At 40.9% G+C, this 20292-nt stretch overlaps 1 protein-coding gene across 2 annotated transcripts; it reads right to left on the bottom strand.

Moving 5' to 3' along the window:
- Positions 1-729: 729 nt before the first annotated feature.
- mapk4 (mitogen-activated protein kinase 4) lies at positions 730-19403 on the bottom strand. Of its 2 annotated transcripts, XM_044373961.1 has the most exons (10): positions 19014-19403; positions 16766-17439; positions 15805-16189; positions 14967-15142; positions 8833-8977; positions 6327-6409; positions 6010-6088; positions 5486-5705; positions 5089-5254; positions 730-4497 (listed from the first exon to the last, which is right to left on the bottom strand). In XM_044373961.1, exons 3-10 carry the CDS (start codon positions 16169-16171, stop codon positions 3541-3543), a joined length of 2193 nt encoding a protein of 730 aa, XP_044229896.1. In that variant the 5' UTR covers positions 16172-16189; positions 16766-17439; positions 19014-19403; the 3' UTR covers positions 730-3540. The 2 variants fall into 2 exon arrangements, with proteins under 2 accessions (XP_044229896.1, XP_044229890.1); XM_044373955.1 differs by having other exon boundaries at positions 15805-17439.
- Positions 19404-20292: the final 889 nt, after the last annotated feature.

Below are 20292 nucleotides of genomic sequence, written 5' to 3'. Positions count from 1 at the left end.
TTTTTGTAAAATAAAAGCAAAATAAGCAAAATAAATAAAACAGACAGTACAGCACAAAACAGAGTGCAGCAAGAATATGCATTACTAGCTTAACAGTAAAGGGCATGAAGTTGGATTACCAACAGGACAAAGTAGGCAAATTCTCCAAAATGCCAGACCTCCAGGGTCCGTATGCACTGCGCTCATTGGTTTGTAGCATTTAGATTTATTGCAATTTGTTTGACAATATGTACCAAAAAAGCACAATATCAACTCAAACAATAAGGGCATCTTGTCGGGGTGCTGATGTCAAAATTTGAGATGGTGCATATTCTTAAATAAGTGTATAAACCCAATCCTAATGGGTTAATCCAGCTATGAATTTAGAAGTTCCCTTTAAAAAATCTGCCTCTTTGGTGATAACAGAAGCAGTTTGACCAGAATGATATCGACACAAGCTGAAACTTTTTAAAGAAGGATCAATCATGTGATATTTTATGATAAAGTTTTGTATGTGTTTTCCTGTTGAGTTGTGTGAATTTGCATAAAGACCATCTGGCAAACTTAGGCTATATGTTGTGGTATGTATGTGGCATTGGTCCATGTTATGTAGCCCTTACAAAAATAATCATCCTTAAACAAATAGGAAATACCTTTGAATAACTAATTTCTGCAATATATTTTTTTAAACATTCATCTTCAATTGGTCATAACGCCAAAACAATTTATAGAAAACATGATGTCAAATAATAGTTTTAGTATTGTTTTAATAATTTTTCAGCAAAAAGAAGCAAACAGAAACTGCAAAAAGAGATACTATCAATCAATACCAAGCATTTAAAAACCTCACAGCTTTTTCTGAAATGAAGCAGGATTGCGAAAGAAAAAAGAGACCACAGAAATTATGACTGTTACACAAAGTGACACATAATAAAAATAACAGAGTTTAAGGTATTTGAATAGTTGTTAAAGCCATGCAGTAAGGAGAGGATATGTTACATTCAGCAAGCTGGAAGCATTGAGATGCACTGAGGCACATTTTCCTCATTGCTTCACTCACTTAAAAGAATTAACTTCGGCTCAGTAACCACATGTTATATTTGTGTCATTCATAAATGATGTTATTGCTGGCTTAGGTTACCTGCAGAGAAAACTGTACAATGCAAAATGTGATCATTAGACCTGGATCAGTTAAAAACTAGATTCCTTTAATTAGTTTGACTGCGGCTGATATGCATTTCCATTATACATACATAAATGGCTCTGGATCAAAAAATGGACATTCAATTTTTGTTTACTCACACACTTCTGATGATCAGTTAGTCCAGCAACCCGACCCCGGTACAGGTACCTTAGCAGTACATTACTGATTAAAATGAACACTGACAGTGGTACTACAGTGTTTTCTGAGGAAAATCATCATTCCTAAATGTGCTAGTGGGTTTTAATGTGCTTCATGTAAATATAAAAGAATGCACCTGGCTTTGCTGTCTCATAGGTTGTACTGTTAGCAATTCACACATTGAGTTTACAGTATGTATGGCTCAATCCTTAAGAAGTCATACTACGTTGTGCGAGTGATGATTTGCTCACAACCTGTTTATGTTGGCTACAGTGTGTATAAGAGCTGAAGATATTACAGAGCTCAACCTTTTTACAGCAATATTATGTGTGCATTAACATTTAACTGCCAAAAGCATTAGCACACATTAAACAGTTAATTTTTCAGCCTTAAACTTTCCAACTGTGGTACAGCAGAGAAAGAAGATACAGTTGCTACATTGTGGGATGGTGAATTTCATCCTGTCAACTGCTGCCACAATAGAGCCACCCTAGTATTTTTGACTGTAGATTGAGAATTAAAAAGAATATGTAAGGGAGCACGAAATAATTAAGTTATGTATATCAGATATTGGAGTAAAAGATGGCTGAACAGATAGAATATGAATTATTTTGTGGTAATGTAGCTGTGCTGGCAGTGTTTCTTATACATCTCAAGGCTCCAGTCCTCCCTTGCCAGACCTGTCTGTGTGTACAGCCACGTTAGCTTTACATTTTAAACAGTGAAACCAGGTTTCTAGGTTCTTTTTGGTACAAACTCAGCACAATATTTTAATGCCATCTACATGTGTTCACACTCGCTTCTTAGCTTGATAACTGAAGTCAAATGCACTTGATTTGGAAAGTACGAGGCACAAGCCAACACTCTTCATCTGACGTTAATTCACATCTCACTGTATGGGGAGACATCAGATGCCAAAATAAACAACATTCTGAGTATCTACTGTCTAACACTCTGGATAGAAAAGTATTTCAAAATATATGTTTGGTTTATTTTCTATTCCATATATATATATATATATGGTTACTGGGCATCGTTGAATCAGAATTTATTTCCTATAAAGATTGTAAATGATCTAGATTCTTCAAAATATAGGCTACTGTTGATTGCATTACAGCTTTCTGTGGGTAACAAGTGATCAAAATGGAGACAGATATCTGGCTGTCTACTACAGAGAGAATAGTATCATCAAAGAGACGGTGAGTGTACAGCAGATGATGACCTTGTTTGGTGCATCAGGCAGACAGAATATGAACTCACTGAACCGTCTGTGAAAACTGTTAACCATCTAACTACAGCAACGCTTGCCAATTAATCATAAATTGTCATACAGCATAACACATTTAAACAAAATACAACTCCCTCCAAATGAACATAGGATTGTGCTCTAGTATTCAACAAATAACACAATCATCTTTCGAACACAAGAATAACAGTAACAACAGTCGTAAGAAATATACTATAGAATTAAATATGACAACTGTTGTACATTTTATACAAGTTTACAAGGCATGTTGCAGTGACAGAGCTCTTTCAGTTACTTTGGGGAGGTTAAAACAGCAACAAATAGTGTTAACATCCTTATGATTCATCATGTAGCATAATTTGACTGATTATTTCTCAGTTAATACATTCAGAGAAACTTGACAAAAGCATGTCCTGTGTCACCGTCATTATTTGGTGAACATCACGTTTGGAAGACATTTGGGGAAAAAAAATACTGACTGACAGCAAAAACAGAGCTGAAGCAAACCCACCATTATCCAGTACACAGTCTCCTCAACTATTGTTATCAAACTGACTGCTCCCTCTCAGTCGTTTGCAGAACAAAAAGTCAAAGTTTGACCAATCTTTCACTTCTTGACATACAACAGCAAACCATAAACATCACAATCATTAACTAGCAGAATATTTCCAAATATTGTCATATTTGCAATGCTAAGCATGGTTATTTTCGTTTTAACCAAATGCTTCTTGACTTCTTATTGCCTGAGAGCACCTCTTTACAAAGCAGCAGGATTGCTTGTTTAAGTGAGGTTTTTAGTCACAGCGAGTAGCGTGTCATTGCAATAGTACCAAGCAGACAACAGCTGCTAAGACTAAGGTCTAATGATTAAGCAGCATATTCAACCATGGACACCCCTCACTATGTAAAGCAGAGCATTTGGAAATGCTACCCATGATGATGCTGTGGTGGACTTTGAAGTTGAACCTCAACATCAAGAGTTGGGAGTCTGTGGTGGTGGAGTCCTGTGCTCAGGAAACCTGGGCACCCTTCGGTTAATGCTGGGCTGTTTGCTTTCTTCCCTCCACCCTCCCTCTCTTGCTTTTTTACCATCTCCTTTCTCCTTATTCTGCCTGCACAGTTTCAATGCTCGAGAGATGAACACATCCAAGTCAAACAGCCGCTCTTTTTGCTTTACAGGAAGAGACTCCATGGATTCATCATTTACTGGCTGAGATATTGAGGAAGTAGAGGAAAGAGGTGGAGATTCTGGGGGAGGAAACAGAGGCGAGATGGGAGGAGATGCTATGTGAGGTGACTGTGGAGGAAGTGGAGAGGTGGGAGATGAAGGGAGGAGTGAAGGAAGAGAATGAATGGATGGTGTGACAGCTGGAAGTGGGCTGAGCCTGTCTTCATCATAGTCAGCGGATGGTTGCTGCACAACTTCCGTGTAGTGGAAGACTGGAGTTGGGAGGTCAGTTGGAGAGAGAGGAAGAGGGGGAGAGGAGGTGTAGCACAAGGGTGAACGTTGCTCCAAAGACAGAGTGGGACTGGGCGAGTGCAGACGAGACTGGGTGCTCTCCACCCAGCGAGAGATTTCCTGGAATAAATTCCCTGTTTCCTCCTCCTTCTCCTCTTCTGCTTCCTCCTCCTTCATCTCTCCCAGATCCTCCACACTGCCACCAATAGGCACGGTGGGCACAGGGAGGCTGTTAATGTTATGCTTCCAATGTGACAGATCCAGAATCAGCTTAGGTTCTGAGTAGTGTTGTGGCTTTCCCTCTCTCCAGGCAATTTTATCCAGATATGACGGAGAGCCCACTTTGTAGTCACAGGAGCGGCCACAGTCTAGCTCCCCAAACCCAAAACCACAGGCCCGTTCCAGAGAGGAGTGAGAGTTTTCCAGAAAACGTTCTGCTGAGCTGCTATGGGAATATTTGCGTGGATCGACCTATATAAGATTGGGGTAGTGGGGGGAGGGGATGATAAATGAGGAAGGTAGTGAAGTTAATTTCTGTTATATTATGTATTGATTTGTTTTTGTATTCATTTCTATATAAATGTGCTATACATGTATAATTATAACATCTATAAACTTGCACCATTTGCGTTTTAAGACATTACTGAAGATAGTGATAGCAACCTTTAACAGACACGTTAATGGGGAGTACTGCCAGACTAAATGTTGTAAGAAATATGCAGTTACATTACATAATGGTAAAAAAGAAAGAAAAAGCATAGCATACTATAACACAATAAGATGGTAAATGGCTGTTTTAATATAGCACTTTACAGTGTTTCACACTCACGTTCACACACCGAAGCTACCATGCAAGGTACAGACACAACCATCAGGAGCAATTTGCGCTTCGGTATCTTGTCCAAGGACACTTTGACTTGTGAGCAGGAGGAGTCTGGGATCGAACCACTGACCTTCTAATTGGCAGACAACCCACTCAACCCCCTGAGCCAAAGCCACCCCAGATAATGGTTATCCTCAAACGCTAATTGGTCAGTTAGGGGAAAAAATGTCAAGTCCTACCTGAGCCTCCTCTAACTGTGAGGCAGAACTGGCCCGAGGGTCCCTCTGCACCTCCTCATCTTCTGTGGTGTCTCCCAAATCGGAAGTAATGTGGCCAGGGGGCATGCAGCGACATCTCCCGCCTGACTGCTGCCAGCACACATCTGTCGATAAACTGTTCTCATACCTGCAGAAAGTGGAGGAAATGTTGACACAAAATTAGCTTAGCAATCTCAGCTCTTAGTCTCGTATCTGCTTCAACCAGTATTTCCACTTTGATTTTTCAAAGATTTTCTGTGCTTCGTGTTCACAACATTGGGAATCCCTGTTCTGTCTATGAAACACTGTCACAGATAAATGATAATAAATATACATGATACAATGATACACCAGTGAATAAACATGTAAATCTACCCACCTGTCCCATTGAATGCTGGAGGCCTGACTATTGCTGTTGCTCAGGCTCTGCTCTGTGATCAGGCTGTCTTCCAGTTCATCCTCAATGCGGAAGGGATGTAATGAGGTGGGCTCATCCTCTGGACAGGAGTACTGCTGGAGGAAGAGGTGAGACAGCGCCTCTTCAGCCGTCAGCCGATCCATGGGATTAAAAGTCAAGATACGCTGAAGGAAGTCCACAGCTTAGAGGAGAGGATGAGAGTGAGATGAGATGAAAGAGGCAAGTCAAACACTTTCAAACCTTATTTAATATGAATAAAAATATTAAATAATATAGGGGCAAATATAAGTGTATTCTTTAAAAAAATGAATTCTACAAGATGTTGCTCTCTCTCGGCTCAGTTATACCGCTGCTCCTCATGATACTTTACAGGTCAAGTGTGTTTTTTTTCCTCCTCACATCCTCCATTACTCTTATTTGATGCCCTTCTCTTTCTCACTGCTTGACCCTCCTCTTCTTCCCACCACTCAATTCCCACTGCTCACCCAGAGCATCCACTTCAGGAAGCAATTCAGAAAAGGGTTTCTTCACTCTCCAGCCATGACTGACATATGAAGGCATCACCTGGGAATGAGGAAAAGGCAGGTTTACACGTCTGTTGTGGTTATTTCTTTAAGTATATTTCTTTGTAGCATTCACAAGGGGATTCTTGTTGGAAAGAGTTTTGTACACATCAAACGTGACTGCCTTAACTAGACCAGTCTAAAGCTGCAAACACATGTCTTTCATAACATGACAGTGACATCATATTTAAAGAATCAGCTTGTAGACATATGACCAGCAGCAGCCACTGAAGCGTCACCTGTAGCAGGTCCTGCCTGTCCTCCTCTCTCAGCACCGGCACTGTGTTGAGAATCAGCTGCATCTGCTCCAGCTCATGAGCTCCTGGGAGAGAGAATCGACCAATCACAGACGAACAGGGGAGAGACAGAGGATAAGCAGAAAGAAAAAGGTGACCAATTAGAGTCAAACAGGAATAACTAGATGATATGAGCTGTCAAGTCAAAGAAATGGTAAGGGCTTGAGGTTGAATTTAAATTGTGCAGATGGGATGGATTGTCAAATATTAACATTTCCACTTTAAAGATATAAATATTAAAGATCCCCTCAAGACATATAAAAAATAGTCTGCTTGGAACAATAGTGTGTGTCTGATATGTCTTTTCCACAAAAGGTATAATTACTGTTAAAATCCTTAAAATGGACTCTACTCCTCCCTCATTAAAAACCACTTGTGTAAGTTGCATGGTAGACCAGGATTGGCTTGCAAACTGGTTGTGATGTCACAAATCATGCTTGTAGGCCCACCCAGTGAGCACAGAGAAACTTTCCACTTTCAGCAGATGGATGTGAAAACAGCCTTCTAGTGTCAAACTCTGCACATACATCATTCTGCATAGTGAAACTCAAACATTCAACTATAGGAGCAAAAAGAAAAACACATTTTTGAGCAGAGGGGAAGTTTAAGTATCACAACCACTTAATTTTCAATGCAGTTGGTTAAAAGAACATAAAATATCACTTAATTTTCTCTTCCCCCCATGTTTCTCATCTGCTTCAGAGTAAATCCATCCTGAAAGGTTGAACTTAGGTATGTTGCACTTCTGGTCACACCCAAGCTGTGATGCCACAACATATATTTTGTGCAACAGGGAATTTTGCTGCTTAACCTGTCAGGCAACACTTCCTTGCATGTATATAAATACCGCCACCTTCTAAAATTGGCAGACATTAAGCCTGACCATGGCCCAAATTGAGGGGTGGATTTAGTGTTTTGGGGGCTCCAGGCAGTTGCCTACCTTTCCTAATGGTAAAGTCTGCCCCTGCCAAAACCTAATGTAAGTAAGTGAGTAATTTTATTTACATAGCACCTTTCAAGAGCAGAGACATCACAAAATGCTACACAGAGGAGATAAAGCAAAAACATACATACAGACATAAAACACAATAAAAAACACAATAAATAGAAAATAGATAGCCACAACCTCAAAAGCGCAGTCTTCTTAGCTTTAAGCTAGTTCTAGGAACAACCAGCAAACTCTGATCAGAAGACCTTAGAGACCTGCTGGTGGCACAGGGCTACAGTAGATTTCTAAAGTAGGCAGGTGCCTGACCATGCAGAGCTCTACAGGTGATCACAAGAACTTTAAATTTGACGAGGAGCCAGTGAAGAGCAATCAGAATCAGTGTGAACCACCTAAAAACTATAATATCTGACTAAGCTTATGGAGCTCCTCCAGCTGATGGAGGACAAATATTTTGAGTCATAGTTGTGTGACTTGAAGTTTAACATACTTGAAGATTTTAGCCCACATAGAGCAGTGAAGCAGCACATTTCTGCTGTATGTCTTTCATTGTGGATTTGCCCTTCAAATACATTCATCACACCAGCAGGTGGTGCTACATCAACACATTCACCACTCAACGTAATAAGCAAATACTGGCAGTTCACTGTATTGGGAAGAGAATGCATTGCCTCCCCATTGGTAAACAAAAACATAATGTGCAACCATCTGGTAAACTATGGTGCTTAAGTGAAAATCAAGGCAAATATCTGTAACACTTGATGTGTGAAATTCTGGCAGAGAGGGACACTGGGGAACCAGTGACGCCATTGAGTTTAAGGCACCCTCTCTCCTGTGGTGCAGAGGGCTGGTGGAGGTCAAATAAGCCTGTCAGGAGGAACTACATCTGCTTCAGACAGCGAGAATTTTTCTGTCATCATTGTTATTCTGGTCAGGCAAAGAAGTAGCCTGCAGAAAGAAAATAAAGTGTCTTTGGTGGAGGACACTCTGGAAAGAAAAACTCTCCTCAGCTCTCACTTCATGCCACCTTTCCCACTGTGATGCAGTCTTTAAACACCTATTTTGTCTGGATCTTGGAAAGATGCAAGAGAAATAATAACTTACATAAGTTAACAAAAGACACAGATGATATGTTTGATTAGAACTGATTCACCTTTTACTGATTATACATATGCTTAGCCACTCAACCTTATTCAACCTTATTCGACCTTAAAAACTTCTATTCCATATCTAACTTATTTTTCATCACATTCAACTACTGGGTATGAAAATAAAATTTCATTTTCAAGTTTAATCTTTTAACATGCAAATGCCACTATCCTCAATTGAAGCCTGGAAACACAGTTTCAAGAAAGGTCTTACAAGATGTAAGTACTTTCTGCCCAATGATATAAGCAAATTTTATTACATCATGAAATCACCAATATCATAATATTTTTGCCAGACCTCAAGGTCATGATGACAGTGTCTTGGTGGAATCTGAATGAGAAACAAGTGAGGTACCTGCAAACAGCATGCGTCCAGTGAGCATCTCAGCCAGTATGCAGCCAGCGGCCCACATGTCTATGGCCTTGGTATAGTTGTTGGGGGACAGGAGCAGACGGGGGGAACAATACCACTTAGTTACCAGACCCTCAGATAGATAGCCCTGAAGAAGTAGGTGGGGGGGAATGAAAGGAAAAGGGGAAAAGAGAGAGAACAAGGTAAGTTAAAAGGCAGTGCACTAGGATGATATGCTGTAGTTGAGGGGCATGCAACAGATTAAGTAGCATTCTTGTAAGTGTGCATGCATATATGTACTTGAAGTGTTCACATCACTCTTATTTATTACAATCCAGCAGGCAGTTTGCTGGTATTCATTTTATTTGGAGCAGAATCATTAAGAAGTTGGTAATGTCAGCTTCAAAAAGACAAAAATGAGCTCACACGGGATATTTTGATCACACCCACAAAGACTTTATCATTTTATGTCAGCTACATTAGGATGGGAAGTGGCTCCTGGATACACGCCGCCGTGGAAAATTTTCCCTTGAATCTCTACTTGTAGTTACTGAGTTTCACTGAGCCTTTGATGCTTTGCTGTACAACAACACATCCTCTCATTAGGGCTGCTCTGACAAGGTTCCCGCCTGCCTTTTACTTTTGTCCATGTTCACCTTGTGAATAACACTGATGACGCCATGCATGGAGATGAGCCACAGGCAAGCTTGTTTGCATACAAACCAACAATATTTATAATGGAAGTGTTTTGCCTGTTGCTATATTAACACTGTCCCTACCTGTTATACAGCGTGCAATCTCTCCTCCTCTGTAATTGCTCCACTCTCTGACCTCACTAAATCTCAAAATCCCTGCACTTGCTCAATGATATTACTACTCTTGTCCTGACCTCGTAAATCTCTCCTGAGCCATTTTCAATATCCCAGTCTCTTAAACTTCTTGATAGCTGTGATATTAGACGACTATACACAGCACCATAAACTATTCTTATAATTAGGCTGTGAATTGACTGCTGTGAATTGCTTCACAATGACAGTTTCATGGCCCTGATTGGCTGACTGGTGTATGCCATCACTTACAGTAAATAATAGGGAGACTGTGGTCATATAAAGTGCACCTTTTTTTTTACTGACATACTATCCTTGTTCACTTTATCCTAAAAAAAAAAACATGTAAAATTTTCATTGTTGTAAAAGAGGCCCCTAAAATGAAGTGGGGGTTGTGTGATCTGCCTTTAAGCACCCTTCACCTGTCTTTTCCTTCGTCTCTCTACCCCTCCCCTCCCCATTTTGTCCTCCATCTGCTCTCCCCTCAGCTTTCTCCTAATGTCTGCTGTTTCCATGTCCCCTCTCACCATCCACCTCTTTCCCTCTCTATCTTGTACCTCTTGCGCAACCACTCTATTTAGTCTTATGCATAGACTGTAAAATAATGCTATATAGACAGCATGGGATTTAGCTTGGCCCAGAAGAGTTTTCATACTTAAAAATAGATGCCAGAAATTGCTCTGTGAGCTTTTTCACACCAGTTAAATTATCTTGGGCCCACCTGTAACACCAACGTCACACAAAAGCAGGACACAGTGCTGTCTGATGGTTATGTTCAAAGTGGTTTCTTGACAGCTGAAATGCCCGTTCACTATGTAATAAGAAAAAATGTAAAAAAAAAAAAAAAAAATGCTTGAGAATTGTGTCTTGATCAGCAGGTTCGGGGCATGACTCAGAGACTGCAGCCAAGCTTTAACACTGACAGCTTCTTTTTTTGGAGTTACGTAGAATAAAATATGTGTTATACTGGTAGCAGGTACTATTGAGTAGCTGTGAATAAGAGGCAATGAATTGAGAAGTAACTTCAGTTTTATAGCTCTATTCATTCTCTTTATTGCTCCTATTCTATTGTCATGCCTCTTCTCCTTTCCACTCTTTCCTCTTTTTCTTCTCTTCTGTCTCTCTCACCCCATGCCTTCTCTGCTCTTGATGCACCTTACTTACAGCCTCTCCTTCCCCTCCATGCCCTCCCTCATCGCTCCCTGCTCTCCTCTTGCTGTGCGCCAGCAGATGACAGAGCAGAAAGTGATGCTGAGTGCTCGGTGATGGTCTGACAAACATACACTCACCTTGTCTTCTAACTGTCCCTCCCTCCCTTCCTGGCTGATCTTTCTCTGCATCTCAGTTGTCCTTTCTGCTTCCCGGCAAGCGTCTGATAGACAGTGACTTTTAAGGGGTGGCCTTGTTTAAGTCAACCAATAAAAGTGCAAATCTTTCTAAATAAAATATTGTTTGACGATTGTTTGACGAAAAAACTTGGAAACGGTAAAAGAAACATTTAGGTCTCAGTTTCACAAAATGAAGCACATATTTATTTTTGTAACTATATTTACAGTGGTTTTCAGCATTGAAAACAGGCCTTTGTGTGACACCTATTCACCAATATAAAAGGTTTGTCGGGTTCCTTCACTTCCTCCTCTCTTCCTCTTCTCTCCTATCGACCTTCTCCCCCCTGTCATCACCTCCCACTTTCCTCTCCATCCATTTCCTCCCCCCTGAGCTCAGCCCTCAGTTTTCTCTACGTCATCATCGGCCAAGACTGTTCCCCCTCCTTTCCTCTTTTCTTCACGCATCACCCCTCCTTTCCTTTTCCCTGCTTGCTTCACCTCCTTTCTCACCTGTTTCATCCCTTCTTCTCCTCTTGCCTGTTACAGTTCCCCTCTGTTTATTTTTACCTCTCATCTTTGACTATATCTCTGCGATTTGTTCTTCCATCCTTCCCTTTCTTGTCTTCTTCTCCCTTACTTCTCCAGGACTCTCTCCCTTTTCACCTTTCCTCTCCCTCTTTCTCTCTGTCCTTCATCCAGGTCATGAATAATTTCTGGGCAGATCTAGAGCTGTATCAGCAGGTGACAGGGTTCATTCTCACACACTCACAGTAACACTGAGTTCCTACCGGCGTAGACTGCAAACAACATCACAAATAATGTTTTCTCTCCCTGTTTTCCTTCTCTCGCTCCTCTCAACCTCTCTGTCATCTCTCTTCGCCTGAGTAAATGTTTGTCTGTGTAGTCAGAAGCGAACTTTTAGGCAGCTCTTCAAACAGCCTCATTTGGATGCACTGCAGAGTTTGCAGAGTGTGCTGATAGAACATCTGTGATCACACACTGACCATGTAAGATGCTGTAGAAGGACTAAGAAAAGAGAAGAGGGATTTTTTTGGAGTGATTATTGGTAATTGAGGAGAGGGAATGTCATTCATTGGGGACAACTATAAATCTCAAATATTCGATCTTACTGTCAAACATGATATAATGTGAGATCTGATTAGGGGCTGTGATAGGACTGTGATGACAATTCTAAAGCAATATAAATGTAACATAAAAACCCTTTTGCGGCTCATGATGAAAGCTCAGCATGAAAGTTAACACTATTATTTCCATTACAGCTGAAGCCCATGTCCATTACCACAAAATGTATGAAAAAGCAGTGCATTATTAAATAAGAGAGAGGATGCTAGCACATTCACTGCAGGCATCTGCTTTGGTGTCAACACTGCATCACAAATAGCCCAACATCATCTTACACACACACACATACACACACACACACACACGCACACTCACGCACACACACACACACACAACGCTGGTAATGCAAATTTATGCTAATGAATAATGACAATCTGATGCACTGCTGGCTAACACACACATCAGCTGGGACACACTCATAACTCACTCCTAATTTCCAACTCAGAACAATTCAAAACCATGTCAGCAGTGCTGTCAGTGCATTATTAATGCATCCCTGATCTATCTATCGATCTATCGATCTATTGATCTATTGATCTATCTATCTATCTATCTATCTATCTATCTATCTATCTATCTATCTATCTATCTATCTATCTATCTGTCTGTCTATGAATCTACTTTGTGTAAGTTAGGTTCAAACTTGAACATTATGTTCTCTGACAGACTGAGCATTGCTTTAGGTAAACAGTGAACAGGCACAGTGTGGGGAACAGAGTGAGATAGAAGTAAACCTTGTTTCTACTGTCCTGCATAACCCAAACTACCTTTATCCCTCTCTTTCTTTCTCTCTATTTGATCTTTTTTGTCCTCCCTCTTTCCCTGTATGTCCTCTTTGCTCTTTTGCTCACCCTCCTTCTTTTTTCCCCTCTCACTGTCTTTGTACTTTTCACCTGACTTTCTCTCACACTTCTATGACTCAATATTTCTCACCCTTGTTCCTCATCTGCTCATCTGTTCTCTATCCTCCTCACCCCCCACCCCTTGTCTTCCCCTCCAAACATACCCCCTGTGTCTGCACCCAGCTGATCCCAAGTCCCGTGTTCTGCGCTGACAAAGATCACCTTTCACAAGAGCATGCACAGACCCAAAAAACACACAAACACACAAACACACACACACATCCAGACCCTTCTAGTGTTACAGTACTGCTGTGGGATCTTCGTGCATAAAAAAGCAGCACAATGGGACAGTAAATTGTCACATTCATCTTTCAGAGGCCTTTATCTACAATGGACAGGCTAATCACAGGGTTTGATTAGTACAAAACCTGATACCAGGTTTGGGAAGCAAAAGCAGGGTTTGGGCTGGAGAGGAGGCCTATTGTAAAAGACACAGGTTGGCAAACATCAGTCATAAGGATGTGTAATTGGATAAGCCAATCAGAAAAATGACACTTGGCTGCAGTTGCAACATGTAGAATCCTTCCAGGAGGTTTACAAACTTTTCAAAGTTTAAGATTTTGAAAGTCTGGTTGTATTTGGCCAAAATGAATGAATACAAAAATATGTGTCTAATATGCTTTTTCCATAAACAAAAGTTAAAATACCTCCTTACAAATCCTTAAAATGACATCTCCTTCTTCTTCATTGAAAAATACAGAAACTATGAATTTAACTGCTGGACAATAGATGTCTCATACTTCACTGTAGTCCATTCTTAGTGTATGTTCACTGGAGGCTTCAGGTTTCCATATCATGCTTATGTAAGTTGGCTATTGGACCACGATTGACTCCAAAACTGTTGTGCTGTCACAAATTGTGCTCCTAGTTGTATGGCTTAAACTCAAATTCAAGGTGAGAAACTTTCCACTTTCAGCAGATGAATATGAAAACAGTCTCTTAGTGTCAAACTCTGCACATACATCATTCTGCACAGTCAAATATCCAACTAAAGGAAGGACAAGAAAAACACATTTTTGACCAGAGGTGGACTTTAATGTCTAAGACATCACCTGAGATATCACATTGAGATGATGACCAGAGACTGATGAATTAGTCTGAGCTTTGCTGCAGGACAATAAATGTGTGCAAACCTAATCATTTTCTATTGGATGATTATTTTGCAACAGTGTTCCATCTCATTGTGTTTCCATTGCTTCACAAGGACGAGGGTTTGTGCACTGCTGTCTGATAACCACACAAGGTCAGAGCCTGAGGAGCTGCTATCTTTTCCCTGATAACAGCTCTACCTCAATAAGAGGGAGAAGAGATTGTATTTAATATTACAATACTCTGCATAGATTCATCCATCAGCAGCAGAGCAGCCCACACCGCTTTAGAGTAATGAGGAGAGTGGAGAAACCCTCAATTTGCTTTATTAACTTTTGGACAGAGATCTAAACTGGCTGGTCTTCTGAAGGTATGGATTTATAAAACTTGAGGCAAAAGAGAATTATGATTACAGGCATTTTTTGGCCTCTAGTCAAAAGAAAACTTGTCATATTGGCTACATTTACATGCCCCAAAAAAAGATTCATAAAAGTAATTAGGTTAAGGCTGGAAATGTTGGAACAAGTGTTGTTGATTACCCTAAAACTCCAGTTTACATGTTTGGCCAGTAACCAGAGTGTCCTCCTTGCACCAAAGGAAATACATTAAGAATCAAGGTACTGGAATGCATACGTTACCTGTAAATATATGTTAAATGTACACTGCATGTAAACAGACTGACTGTCACAGCATTTGAAGCCATTTATCCTGCTCTATAGGCCAACTTGAAGCCTTTCTGTGACAGATGTTATTACTTAACACTCTGTGTATGTGAGTGTAAATGTCCTTACAATATATATGTATTTGTGTGTGAGCGTGGTGGGTTTCCTTGTGCGTCTCACTCATACCTTATGAGAATAGTGAGGGTCGACTATCCTGGCCAGCCCGAAGTCGCCGATCTTGAGCAGCAGTTGGTCTATGTTGATGAATATGTTGGCAGGCTTCAGGTCTCTGTGCAGGACGTTAGCTGAATGAATGAACTTCAGTCCCCTCAGCAGCTGGTAGAACAGCAGAGTAGCGTGACCTGTTTATGGGCAAAAGTCGGCTATTAGGATACAATACAATTCTTCTGTTCTCACTTCTGTAATTGCAGTAACAATGTGTGTTTCTCATTTAATGAGTACATTTCAAATGGGCAAATTATTACTTTAAAAAAAGTTTTACTCTGACTTGCTTAGTTGTGTTTGACTGAGTAAAGCTTGTATGAGTAAAATTTCATTCTGTCCACATTTGAACCTGTCAGTGACATCATTAAAAACACAACATGAATGAATGAACAAGCACATTTTGAGTTAAATTCTGATCTGCTAATTTGAGGATATGAACAACAATTTTGGTAAATTCCTCAAAATGATGGCTTTTATCACTCCAATACTTACAGAACATGTTACTTACAAAATATACAGTATGTTTCTGAAGAACACGCAAAAGCATGAGTGAATGAATCACAGTGAAAACACATGAAACACAGTTTGGGTAGAAATCTAGTGTGGTTTTCAAATGTGTGACTTGTGGATGTGGATGATAGAGTAAGGTCTCAGTAAGAGACCTCAAAAGGATTGTCCTTAAATCTGATTAATCAAAGTGTAAACAAAGTCAGCAGTACACATAAAAACGGACAAGAAGTGTTTTTTAACAAGAAGTATCATATCTATCTATGATCTATCAGTATCTTATTTCCCATACCTGTGGGTAGCGGTCCTTGTTCCAGCAGCCGAGCCAGATCCGTCTCCATGCACTCTTGGACGATGTACAAAGCACTCAGCTGGTTTGGGTCTCGGGGCAGAGGTCGTCCATATGGTGCCAAAACCTCATGAACCCGGACCACATTCTCATGGTGCAGCCACCGAGTGATTTTGACCTCCCGCAGCCCGTGTTTCACCGTCACAGCATCACGCATCACCAGCTTTTTAATTGCAACGCGTTGTCCAGTACGCTGGTCCAGAGCTGACAGGACCAGGCCGGTAACACCCGTGCCAAGAGGTCGAAGGTCAGTGAAGTGACCACTGAGGTCAAAACCATGGAGAAAGAGAGGTGTGTCTTGTCTGGCCATGATGGATCCTCACAATATCTAGATTTAAAACACTTTCTGTTTGTCGTATACACGCAAAGTTACAACTTGCTGGTAAGTCAAGAGCCCTGATTTTTCTTTAGGCAGCTGGTGCATGTAGGTGTCTGTTTTCATATAAAGACCCACATTTAATACCGCAACTACTAGCCTAGTGAAAGGTGGTGGTTGTTCAAGGGGACCACAAAAGTTCCAGTAGAATTATTTTCTGCACAGACAGGGGCCCAAAATTTTGAGCTGCACTCAGTATTGCAAGCAAGCTAGAAAGGGAATCATTTCCTTCAGGCTAAAGAAGAAGTGTCTTTGTGCATCATCTTCACCTCCTCTTCTTATTAAATCCAGCTTTTACTAAACCATTTGTTGTTCATGTTGTCCTGAACTAAGGACCTATTTAGTATCACATTTTAAATGACCTTTGAGGTGTTTAAGACAAGGAGTGTCTGAGCAACAAATGGAATATCAGAAAGGATCAAAATAAATGAAACCAAGTGGAAAGAAATCTAACATTTAGTTTAGTCTGTGAACTTACAGATACAGGTTCAAACACGTGTTGGTAAAGCATCTACAGTACATATTCACCATTTTCCTCTTGACACTTGATGAGGCTGTGTTGCTCTGCTCCACAGATGTTGAATGATGCTGTAGTCTGTTGCAGGGATACACTTTCTAATCTCTCTCTGTATCTTCTCCACGCACAGATAGTCAGGATATCAGTGAGTCTTATTAATACTACCCAGGGCAGGGGTATCCATAGAAACAGCCCTCTGTGTGGCTGATCCTGCTCTTACATGTGTAAATGCATCATGGGACAGCAGCAGGCGGACGGTCGGCTCTGCACTCCTCTCCCTCTTTCCGCATGCTTCGCTGTGTTTATTATAAGTCAGTAATCCCCATCGACCAGTCGAAGCCTTTGATAGTGAGGCGGTAGAGAGAAGGAGGGGTTATGGGAGTTAAATTCACTGAGACTCTGTTGGCTCCTCCTCTTCTTCCATGATAGCAGAGAGTCTCAGTCAGTCAGTCAGTCTGTCAGTCAGTCAGTCAGTCAGTCAGTCAGTCAGTCAGTCAGTCAGTCAGTCAGACAAGTTCATTCAGAACGAGATCCACTGTTGGACAGCGGACAAATCCTTGTGCTATGGTATCCTCTGTGCATGTGAGTGTGTGTGTGTATATGTGTGCATGTGTTTAATCCCTCAGTAATCTGCTTCCTGTTGCCTCCTCATGAATGTAGGGATTTCAGCATCAGGCCACGGTCACTGTGGAGAGATACTGCCATTAGCTGCGTTGCTCAACACGTTCATGCTCTCGCTGCTGGGCAGGAAGAGAGTGTGAACAGAACAGAGGGACATGAGGAACATATAGATGAAAGTTACACAGAAACAGAGCCTGTGTATTAACAGAGTCTGTGTTGCAGGAGAGTTGCCATTACATAACACTGAATGGCACTGTAACCTAATCTACACCAGCAACCTAATGTGCTTAGAGAGGATAATCACATCAATTCAATGATGCTTTAATATCTTCTGTGTGACGCTGTTGAGATGTTGATATTTCGGAGAAGAGAGACTATCTGACAGGATGGAAGGGATTAACATGGCAGTATTTTTTTCAATGAAGTTCTCTTTTCATTTTTTTTGTTGCATTTTTAATATAACTTGATTGTGTTTAATTTAAAGTCCAGCAAATTAAAAGTAAATCAATGTACTTGATATTTTAGTTCTTACTTCCACCTGTCAAAGGTCATATAGTGGTAAAAATGAAAGTGCTGACTTTATCGCACCTCTAGATCCCTGGGCTGTAAACATAAACAATTCATCAATCCATAAAACAAATCTCTTTTCCTGTTAAAGGCCTGAGGGCAGGGCGGAATTAGCTCTCTATTTCAGTCTTTCTTTCTAGAAATGGGGTGCACTCAATAGCTGGACAACAGCTAGTCTGTAACAGCCTTCAAAATACTCATAAAGACACTGCATGTTTGCATTCACCTCAGTCAGGCTGACTGTCAGAGCCTGTGAGAGTGTAAGGTGAGAGCAGAGAGACAGAGAGAGGGAGCGTTGACAGTGGTACTGGGTGGGAGGTGCAGCACTGGGCTAACTTTATAAATAATGCATAACCAGTGGAGATGGCGCTTGGTGTTCTCTCTGTGCATTTATTCTCCATATTTCTTCAGGTTATGCAACAAGAATACATATTTCAAATAAAAATAATTTGTAGATTCTTAATACGACAAAATGAAACGGTGCTAAAGCCCACTGTCAACAGGCACATAGTTGCTTAAAATATAATTTAATTTAGGCTACGTAGGAAATATAAAACTATACTCTTCACTTCATATGAGCCAAGATGCTGTTAACACATTTATAGGGTGATGGCAGATGGGAATACACAAAGGCACATCCTGTTGTACTCTGGCTTTGTGCAGCTGCCTCTGTGTCCTCGACTGTGTTTTCTTTCTTTTTTTCCCTTCTTTATTTACTCTATTTACTTCCCAACGTGCGTTAAAGCAGTTTTAGTTTAGATAGGAAAGGCTGCATCTTTTCTGCACACTGGCTTCATGCAGCTGCCTTTGTGTGTCTACAATACAAACACTCCAGTAACGCCCCTTTGACAGAACAAAAACAGTGAGATTGAAATGCATCTAATAGAGCATAAAGCCCCATTTCCAAAAATCAAAAAAGTATAGCAATACTAATCAGGCCTGTGCTTTTTTTCTCTCCTGAAATAGCTTTCTCGTTATCTTATCTATCTTAGTATCTGTTCGGTGGAGAATTACAACGAGAAGAAGAAAAGAACACACGCAAATATAACATCAGCAACCATCGGTACTCACCGGAGCATTAACGCAGCCGCAGCCTGCCGTCCAGAGACAAAGATCTGGGGAAAAGATGTGAGAGACTCGGGTCCTTGGAGGCAAAGAAAGTGAAACACGACCGCATCTGTGAGTGAGTGTGTGTGTGTGTGTGTGTGATTCAGATGATACAGGAGGGGACAGCCAGTACGGGTCGGCACCGGGGGCGATCCGCGGAGATGAGATAAGCCAGCGGCTGCTACAGAGCCGGTTATTGTGGGCGACTGTCCGCTCTCTGTCAGCGCTGAGGAGTGATCAGAGAGAGGGAGGAGAGGAGGAATCACCCCGATTCAGATACATCTAGCAGACCTGAGTGGCTCCACACACTCACACTGCACCACAGATGATTTAGTACCCCATCTATTACTCTCCTCCTGCTTGCTCTCTCTCTCTCTCTCTCCCTCCCTCCCTCCCCCTCTCTCTCTCTCTCTCTCTCTCTCTCTCTCTCTCTCTCTCCCCCTCTCTCTCTCTAGGACTCCCTCCCAGCAGAGCACCCTGACCTCAGTTAAACCTAAGTTGGTTTTGCAGAAGTGCTGGACTCACTGATCTCCAAACATGCTGAAGCTTACATATGAAATAATAGAACAGCATAGGACAGTAAAATAAAAGCGGATAAAATATCCAGCCTTCAGTTTATTCTGATTATTATAGCTTGATCATAGCCATGGTCATCTGTCATCCTGACAGGTGCAGCATTTATAAGAGTGAGTCAGAGAGGAGCCTTTGTTCATAGTGAATGAGTATTTATACACCAGCAAGAATGCCACGGCGTGTCAAGGACCACCACCATAAGGTGGTGAATACGTTTATTGAAGTACAAGAGATTTATAGAAATTCAAACTGTAGGGTGATGATAGAGGGCCTGAAGATGAAATATATAAGTCTGCTCATCATCTCTCTGAAAGTATAAAAATGGCATGCTTATATTTGAAATCAGGACATTAGACTATATGTGGTAAAATATGCCACTTTTTGCAATATCATTAAAAAGAACATTAAGAAAGCTATTAATATGCTTTATTATTTTTAAGTATATTATTTAATGATGAACTAAAACTGTTCTACAATTTACTGGCCCGTGCAGTTTGAAAGCCACTTTGAAAGCCTGACATTCATTAGATGCAACTTTATCTGTCAGCAAATCAGCTGTCTTGTCGCTCCACAAAAGTCTACATTTTTATGAGGTCACTGCACATGACGCACAAGAGCAAAATTAAAGAGAACAGCGCAAGACTACACTGTAAAACTTTGACATTAAAGG

Source organism: Thunnus albacares, chromosome 2 (assembly GCF_914725855.1).
Source record: "Thunnus albacares chromosome 2, fThuAlb1.1, whole genome shotgun sequence".
Lineage (NCBI taxonomy): Eukaryota > Metazoa > Chordata > Actinopteri > Scombriformes > Scombridae > Thunnus > Thunnus albacares.
The sequence above is the reverse complement of the archived record's forward strand: the minus strand, read 5'-3'. Positions and strand labels throughout refer to the sequence as shown.

Coding starts and splice junctions, on each gene's coding strand:
- mapk4 (XM_044373955.1), bottom strand. CDS start 16,171: ATGGCCAGACAAGACACACCTCTCTTTCTCCATGGTTTTGACCTCAGT. Junction 8,978..14,966: donor ACCCTCACTATTCTCATAAG/GTATGAGTGAGA, acceptor CTACTTCTTCAG/GGCTATCTATCTGAGGGTCT. Junction 5,706..6,009: donor TCCTGAAGTGGATGCTCTGG/GTGAGCAGTGGG, acceptor CTCTCCTCTAAG/CTGTGGACTTCCTTCAGCGT.